This window comes from Halyomorpha halys, unplaced genomic scaffold, assembly GCF_000696795.3.
Source record: "Halyomorpha halys isolate HHAL.00 unplaced genomic scaffold, Hhal_1.1 Scaffold6.1, whole genome shotgun sequence".
Taxonomy (NCBI): Eukaryota; Metazoa; Arthropoda; class Insecta; order Hemiptera; family Pentatomidae; genus Halyomorpha; species Halyomorpha halys.
The window spans coordinates 351,667-360,899 of NW_027111275.1; the positions used below are offsets into that span (position 1 = coordinate 351,667).

Sequence of the window (9,233 nt, forward strand, 5' to 3'; positions counted from 1 at the left end):
CGAAACGTTGGCTCAATAAAATAGTATAATTATCTACTATTTGAGTTTTTTTTTACCGCACCCGGACCTTATTCCATTCATTGTTATGTTTTAGTTTTGATACTAAATAAAGTGTTAAATAAATTAAACAATCTGTAATTTGATTTACAAATTTAAATAATATGGTTGTCTTCACTTCCCTGCAACCAAATAATGGGTAGGATGACAAGTAGGAGGCAACCTTTTCTACCAGTGAAATAGGTTTCAAGAGCATAATGAACATGAATGACAGAATAGCAGAACAGAAAAGAGTTATCTTCTATATAAAAAAAGAATATAAATTAGCAACTTAATCGTTAACCAAGAAAATTATACATAAATATAATTGCAAAATCAAATACTTAATAGATGTAAAGGTGATATAAGAAAAAAAACAAACAATAATACATAAAATTATAGAAATTTTAATGGTGAACATGAACACAAAAAACAAATTAATAGTAAATTTAAAAACCTGGACTTTATATTGATGTAGCCTTGCATCATCACTGTCATGTTGACTAACGATTTGTATTGCTGCTGCTTGCACTAAGCTGCTAAGACTATCTATACTAACAGGAACAGGAATAGAAGTTAAAGTTTGAGGTTTAGATGAAACTTTCATTTGTGGAGCAGGTTGTAACTGAACATGTATTTCTTGAGTAGTAGGCAAGGGAGCAGGGACAACATCCAGTCTATTGATTGAGTCATCTTCAAATCCATCTTTGCTGTAGGCTACATCTCTCACATAAACCTGCAGCATTTTAGATGTTAAAAGACAACGTCAAACCAGAGCTAGGCAAAATTAGTCATATATAAAACTATGACTAAAATGTCATGGAAACAATTTTTAATTATTAAGGGATTACTAAAAAATAAACATTGTACCTATGATTATTTTGTCATAGTTTTATTTCTTAACACTTTTTGCCCAGCTCTGTATCAAATACATTTGTTATGTTGAATTGACAAAACAAGAAATACCTTCCCTTCCTTCTTAAAATCACTATTAAACCTTAATGCTGTGGCATAACTTTCTAACATCCCTTCAGCTTTGACACAAGACGTCCGGAAGTCAAAAAAACCTTCTAGTTTATCTAAGCACAAGTTACAGATAATCTTGGGCAAAGAATCTTCCTCGCTAACCTGAAAATCATTTTATTTTTAATATTTATAAAACCAGTAACATAGCAGCATACAGTATTATAATATACTTGGATTCTAAGACAAGCTTGTATCTTAGTAGGTAATTGTCGTTTTCTTCCCTCGTCTTTAAAAATATGGGTCTTATTTCCTTCACTTGAAGTGCACAGACGACATAATTCATAATAATTCACTCTTCTGTAACCAGACATTTCTATCAGCATTATTGATGATTGGTAAATTATGACATTTTCTTCGATTTGTTTTCAAAAAACGTAAATATTGTAGATAACCTTCCCAAGATAAATTTCAGTGTTACCAGATATTACTAATCATCAAACAATACAATATTTTAAATTCGATGTCATTTATTATTAATCATCTATCCGATTAAATGCTAAATCAGATTTTATAATATTCTCAAATGAAATAACAAAAATTATTAATACTTTACTACCGCTATCATAAAAGGATTCTCTCTACTAAATATATGTTGTGTGGAAATAGAAAAAGAAAATTTAAAAAAAAAATCGATTCAACCGAATAATTCTTAGCTTTTAATAAAAATAATTAATATTTCTGAACTAAATTTTATAATTGAGGTTCACAATACATTTCTGATCAAAAATTACAATATATATGATTATTATTTTTTTAACAATTAAAATTTTCACCCCCTCCGAATTTCAATGGCTGGTTTAACACCAGAGCTTTTTTCTTTATTACAGGTCTAAATCTGTAAAAATTCATTGTAGAGATAACTGTTTGCTGCTATGAATGAGAAATAAAGAACTCGTTTCAAAATGTACTTCATTTAAAAATAATTTATTAGCCCAACCAGAATAGCTGAACTATTTCAAATTGATAACAGTAAAAGAAATCAAATTGTTTGAAGTGTATTGCCGGCCTTACTATAATTATGGATTTCTAAACTGTATCTCTAGATTAATAGTTTCTTGTTTTTTCTGTGCTTTACGCACCTATTTCATCAAGAAACTCATATATGAATATTGAATTCTTTAATTTTTTAAAAACTTGTATCTCTTCTGCGTTCTTAAAAATAGTTTATACCATGTGTAATTCCAGCTTAGTAGATTATAGCTGTCTTTTTATATTTAAGCAGCCAGTTTGAAATTTAAAAAGAAAAAGATAAAACGAAATCATATCTAAACGATGCTGGGACACATCCTTGAATACGTAAAGAATAATGAAAAAAAAATAGTTTTTTTCCGCACTATCAACTTCGTGCTCCTTATTCATAATTCTTACATTACCAAAGTTACTTAAAAGAAAAGTACTAGGACGCCATTTTCACTGTCCTGGGCTATCTGTTCACAGGGGGATACCCCCTTGCCCTCGCCTCCACTCCCAGTTCGACGCCGACCCCTAATCGTGAGGCCAGTTCGTAGTGCTACGTAGGCGGCGCTCGCCCTACATTCTAGTTACGAATCTTTTTGTGTTGAACTTTTTCCTCAAGGATTTTAAGTGTAATAGATTAACTGCCTTTATCAATACTATTAAGTTTTCCCCTCCAGCTTAATTAGTGTAACTATAGCAACATGTCAAAGAAAAGCTGTTCAAGTACTTCGGCTGTAAGGAGTATCCAAAATGGCGTGGAAAGGGTGTGCTTGTAGGATGTCTTTGCCTTTACCAGCAGTTTCGGGAAGAAACAGTTAAATGTGACAATGGTTTGATGACTTAGAAACTATAAAGCTTAAGAAGGTCAGATACATGGAAGTGATTTATGTTTAACAACTAGTAACCTTACGTCCTGATTGATAATTTTTAATCACTTTTTGTAAGAATGAACAGCCCTACTTTGCAAAATTATGAAGAACTCTGCAGACTGTGTGCTTCATATGATGCCATCAAGATTCCTATTTTCAGTGAACGTGGTAGAGAAAGAAACCTCAAAGATAAAATCACTACTTGCCTGCCATTTGATGTAAGCAATGTATTATGTTTGAATATTGAAACCAGCACTTCTAAAATGTTCACTATATTGACATTGCTTGAGCATGGCAGATCAAATCATAGGTTGTGTTAATTGTATTATTGTTTTATCCATTTCAGTGAATTTAATCTGCTTAATCCGATGTGAGTGAGGAGTTAAATATCTTTTTAAGTGTATGGTAAATTGTGTTTATACTTTACAGGTTTCTGAAGATGATTTGTTACCAAAGTCACTTTGTTACCGTTGTATTTATAATTTGGAGAATTTTTATGACTTCCGTCGTGGATGCATTGATGCTAGAACCAGACTAGAAAATGTAATCAAAGAAGTTATGAAACATGAACCAAAGGTTTGAACTCAATTAATTATAACCTTAACTTTTCTTTGATTAAGTCACTGATCTTGTTTTGTTTTTCATGCATGAATCAAATATTGAACACAATTTGTTTTTATAGCAACTACTTTATAATGAAGTTTCCCCCTTCGGTTGAGTTTTACATAAGTCAAATTTTTTTGCAGGAAGAAGGTACTTGTGTTAAAATAGAGGATATTAAAGAAAGGAATGTAGACGTGAGTATATATCATGTATTTGTTTGAATTAATTTTTCCCAAGTGTTAATCTACATGAAATTGTTGACAAAGTTTACTTTTGAATCATAGCTAACTGTTTTTCCCTTCTTTTTTATACAGTTACCTATTACACATTTAGGGATATTTATTAATTGATTTTCTATTTAAATTCTTATGACTTATGTTTTCTCTAGTTAATGGTATATAGTAAAAGTTATAAATAATGCATGAATGTATCTTATTTGAAATGTCATGAAAGCTGACATATGTTTTAAAAAAAAAAAAAAGAACTAGCACATTAATATAAATTAAATGTAAAACTTATCTTTATAATATTTGTGTTAGAAATAAATTAAATTATCATTAAGAATATAAGTTATTAATCAACTTATTTTCAAACATTCCCAATAACTTATGAAAGTTTTCTTAGCACCATATTTTATTAACTTAGAAGTATGGATCTGTCCTTACTATATGATGAATAATAATAGTATATGTAACGGGAACTTCCTTAAATGTGATTAAATTTATTTTAGATTTATGTATGTTAATTTTCCCTTCATTTGACATTATTAGTGGTACTAGATCATGTTTGCAAAAATGAAAGAAAAAAAAAATTGTTTTTCTTTTTTTTTTATATTACTCAGTGACAATATTATATTTTGTCATAAACTTTGAGCTATTCCATTTTTATTAATTTTATTTATGAGCAAATGTTAATGTGGTTAACTATTAATAAGGAAATATGGTGCTTAGTCCACCATTGTCAAAAAAACAATATTTGATATTGCTTCAGATCACCATTATTTTTTTGATTCTAAACAGTCGTGTACTTAGGTTATTAAATTCTCTCTTTCTGATTATTTTTTATATAATATATCATAAAGTAAGAGTAACATAGTCCCCCTGCAAGTTGGTGAACTTGAATGATGATGCATTAAATTATATTTCTACTTTTCTAAATGTTAAACCATTTATGATACTTTTAGTTATTATTTTTCATAAATTTTTGTTTTACAGAATAACATTTTGCTGTATTGAAATTTTCTATTTAAAGGGTTTTATTAAACTTGTCTTCATATCTATTAACGTACATTACACCATTGTAAATGCATGATTATTCTGTTGAAGGTTACCACTATAGTGCGTTTGATTTCAAAATTTTTGTTTGATTATTTTCACTAATCATGATAATGTAACTATTATATGAACATCACTGCTCTAAAAGCATTATAAAATAACAATCATGTAATAGAGAATAAATTTAAAATATTGTTTTTCCAAAGCTTGATCTATATGAATATTATTGAAGCATAGCTTTTTAACTAAGTACTCTGAAATTTGATATAGTTCTGGTAGGTTTAGTTATTTTTTCCTGGTTATATATTTAATGCAGAACTTATTTTAACAAAGATTATGTAAACTAATCATTTGTAGAACACAAATAGAAAACAAAACATCTATTTATATGAAAGGTATTAGTATATATCACTTCCATGGTAATACTTAGAATAGATTAGTCTGGCAATGGAGATTTTTGATGATTGTATGGTTTTAAGAGTCATGATTTTAAGTATGAAAGAGTTATTTATAAAATTTTGATTTATATATATATAAAGGGAGAAGTGTGTTTTTTTTTTTTTTGTTTTTTTTTTTAGTAAAAAATTATAACTTCAGTTTTGTAACTTGTAGTCTACATTTTTTAAGGTTGTTAGATTTCTTGTACTGTTCGTTTAATCGATTGATAATCTTAATCTTATCTGTTAGTAAGAGGATGATAAGAATGGTACATCATCAGGAAAGAGAGCTGTGGTTACATTTTTGATTTAGGAAACTTATCGAGGTTATTATTTTAAATCAAATAATATGCTTCAGTTTAATCCTTAAGTTAGACTGGTAATAATATGGTACAAAGAAGACAATTAATTTGTTATTGATACAAAGAATGATTAATACGAAAAAAAAAAAATTAATATTTAAGAAATCATACAATTATATAAAAGCAAGCCTGGTTTTTAGTAAGTAACTGCTGACCGCAATAATTACTGAACCAATCTTTACTAAATTTTAACATTATCTTAATAGTCACAAGAAAGTCAATACGGATGTTGCACCACAGGCCTTGGTAATGAATCTTGACATCCTCAATCTAGGGCTATATTGGTCTTCAGTGATAGAATTGAGCCAATAAAAATAAAAACAGAAGTTTCAATTAAAATATATACTGTAATTACAGAACTACAATAATTATAACATATGGATTTATCTAGGGCTATATTGGTCTTCAATGATAGAAATGAGCCAATAAAAATAAAAACAGAAGTTTCAATTAAAACATATACTGTAGTCACAGAACTACAATAATTATAACATAATTTTGACTAGGATTAGTTCAATTATTGTACAAAAGATTTAGGCTTTATTAAATGAAACTACGAACAAGTATACATAAAAGAATAAATACATTTTTATGGAAATATGTTTGCTTTTAATTACAATTTTTTTTTTTTTTTTATTCATGATTTCTCAGTGTAAATTTTCATTGATTTTTATGAAAGAGAACATTTCAATACACATTTCATTAAAATTTTTAATCTGCATTGCATAGCTTCCTTTAATGTAGTGTCTGAGTTGTCTTCTCTGCTGCCCAATTCCTGATATTTTATTTCCAAAATAATTGGAAAACTCGTTGCAGGAAGGCACAAATTATTTATAACTTAAGATTTAGTTCAAAGATTTAGTTCATTGAAAATAGCCTTAGCTTTTGTGCAATCTATAAACAACTTATTCTTTATTATAAAAGGGAATATTTGGCACCTGTAAATGTAAATGTAAACAATCTAGTTATGACATAATATGGTGGGCCCTTCTTCTATTTTTTGCATTCAAGTTTAATTTCAATCAAATTTCTTACTAGCTATTCTTTGTGAATTGAATTTGAAATAGAAATTATAATGAACAAAATATAAAATATAACGTTTAATTTTTTTAATTTACCGAAGGGTTTAAAAATAGTACATTTAATGGTTTTGTATAAAGTACAGTAAAATGAGTTAAAAAACACTAGTGTTTAGTAATCTTCAGTTGTCTGTTTAATGTTTTATAATTAAAGTTTTGTTCTGAATATTAATTTTATTTTTTTAGAATAGACACCAGATAGACAATGATCTGATTGAATCTGATGGTGAAGGAGATTGCCCGAATCCTGCTGATTTCTTAGAGGCTTGCTTGGTAATTATAATCCATTTTTTAGTTAATCTAACTCTTCATTCTGAATTTGTATTTAATGATGAGAAATTATTGACTTTGGTTTAGATTTTTTTACTTATTTATTAATTCCTTTATCCTCATTTTAATAGGAAGACATATTTTAAGCATATATATATTTCAGGGTGAATCACCTCATAATCCTAAGCCTGGAGAGGAAGAAGAAGGGTCTTATCCCTGTAGGATTTGTGATAGACAATTTAATTCCAAAAGTTCTCTTACAATACACTTGAAGTCAGTTTATTTATTTTATTTTTCTAATTACCTAGTTTCTAAAATCAAAACTTTAATTTTAAATATTATGATGTATTATTTGTAGGTTTCATCAAGACAGTATTGGTCAAGAAAATGATAAAGAAAATTATGCTTGCTATGTCTGTGAAAAAGTTTTTTCAAGTAAAGGCCATTTGGCACTTCACTCGAAAGTTCATATTGGAGAGACAAGTTCACCAGCAGTGTCCAATTCCAGTAGATCAAGTCCTCAGCATCTTCAAAAAGCAAACATTAAGTAATTACAATTTAGTTATCAAACTCAGAATTAGAATTAAAACGCTTTTTCGAATTAACCCTTGGAAAATTTTCTTGATTATAATTTTTTAATGATGATATTCTTATAAGAATCAATTGTATTTTTACTAATCATCAAGTTATTGTTATTTTAATGTCCTTACCCTATTCTCTTAAAGTCAGGGCCTCCTTTCATTAGAAAGTAGAAACTAATTCTATTGGTCTTTCCATTTGTACTTGGTACCATTTTGCTGACTTGTACTATGATGTTTTGTAATTTTTTTTACTTTTTAACTCTTGTATTGTCTCTAATAATCATCCTGTACTTGCTAGTTTGAATACTTGTTTTTATTACCTTTTACTAATAGATTTCATTATGGAAGAAGGCCCAAGGGTTGTATTTCAATGTCTTGTAGTGAGACCGTTGGAATTTTTTAATTTACAAATCAGTTAACAAACTACTGTATGCTAAAGCATAATATCTTTTAAATATTATAAGAAGTAAATATATACTCAGTTAAGATAGTTAAAATAAATATTTTATTTATTAAAAACAAGATAATGATTTTTTTTTACTAACATAACGGTTTTTAATGTATTGTAATTATTAGCAAATTTTGAATATTTCAATTATTTTTTTCAATTCAACAGAATTAATTTGATGTAACAAAAGGAATGTAATACTTTTTTTTTTTTTAATATTAGACCTAAATAAATATTAAAAGAATTAGATTTAATTTCTCAATCTGTCACTTACCTTTTAATCATGCGTTGCCACGTGACAAAACTAGGACTGGAATGGGCTACTGTTTTTTGGCAGTTAATAAATAATGGATATGTAAAAAATTGCTGTACTATATTTTTTTCATTTCCCTAGAAAATTTGTAAATAGACCCTATGTATTATTTATAGGTATTATGTATCTTAAAATTTCAAGGAGCTAATATAATAATTTCATTGTCAGATTCGTTTATCTCAACCTAAATTTTGTAGGGATTATATCTATAAGGGTTAGAAAACATTAAACAAATTTTTTTGTTGATCAGTTCTATTAAGTGTTCACAATTCATTTTATTTTTTTAGGCTTTATCGTTGTGATCTATGCAACAAGTCCTATTCTATGGCTAAACATTTATGGGGTCATGTAAGCACTACGCATAAAGGCCATCCAATGGTTACATGTAGCTTATGTCAGCGAACCTTTTCATCTGTTTCTAACCTTGAAGACCACAAACGTGTTAAACACAAGGATGAAAGCAATCCAGAGCTTGTAAGTAGTGTTAAAATAGTTTTGTTTATATTTATTTCGGATGAGTTATCAAAGTATAAGTTATAGATTAAATAAAAGAAGAAAGAAAAATTGCATTTTCCACATATTCAAAGCATTATTTTTTCTCTGACTTTTTCAACATTAGTACTTTTTACTTCTAGAAGTAATGCTTTTTGTAATACTTTGCTTGTAAATCAATGTCTTTTGTAGTACCACATAATGTAAATGTTCTAAAACATTTACTTATGGTATTTTTTTTAATACAGTTATAATTTTCAGTAAATAAATAAATAAAAAAAAAAGAAGCAAATTAATACTTATAATAATCCTATACGTGAAATAAATTATTTATAAATTGCTAATAATTCTTAACTTAAAATTATAAAACAAGTTGTAATCCTTTGAAATCTTCATAATACACATTATTTTTGATACACTAAAACAACAATATCTTCCTTTTATTATTATTATATATTGAAATTAGTTTATATGAGATTAACGTGT

At 27.5% G+C, this 9,233-nt stretch overlaps 2 protein-coding genes across 5 annotated transcripts in view; one reads left to right on the forward strand and one right to left on the reverse strand.

The window, feature by feature from the left end:
• The window catches only part of LOC106692778 (uncharacterized), a 31,219-nt gene extending 29,746 nt beyond the window's left edge, over positions 1–1,473 (reverse strand). The window contains exons 1-3 of one of the 2 annotated variants that reach the window (XM_014438941.3): positions 1,233–1,473; positions 1,003–1,164; positions 494–772 (exon numbers count right to left, since the gene is read on the reverse strand). In XM_014438941.3, the coding sequence (XP_014294427.1) occupies positions 494–772; positions 1,003–1,164; positions 1,233–1,385 (594 nt within the window). In that variant the 5' untranslated portion in view covers positions 1,386–1,473. The remainder of the gene's footprint in view (positions 1–493; positions 773–1,002; positions 1,165–1,232) is intronic. The other variant, XM_014438932.3, reaches the window with a different exon arrangement.
• Positions 1,474–2,450: 977 nt separating this feature from the next.
• Positions 2,451–9,233, forward strand: part of LOC106692785 (zinc finger protein 91) — an 11,322-nt gene continuing 4,539 nt past the window's right edge. The window contains exons 1-8 of one of the 3 annotated variants that reach the window (XM_014438964.3): positions 2,451–2,883; positions 2,965–3,106; positions 3,318–3,464; positions 3,635–3,685; positions 6,830–6,916; positions 7,077–7,186; positions 7,272–7,460; positions 8,543–8,729. In XM_014438964.3, the coding sequence (XP_014294450.1) occupies positions 2,966–3,106; positions 3,318–3,464; positions 3,635–3,685; positions 6,830–6,916; positions 7,077–7,186; positions 7,272–7,460; positions 8,543–8,729 (912 nt within the window). In that variant the 5' untranslated portion in view covers positions 2,451–2,883; position 2,965. The other 2 variants (XM_014438955.3, XM_014438973.2) reach the window with 2 other exon arrangements.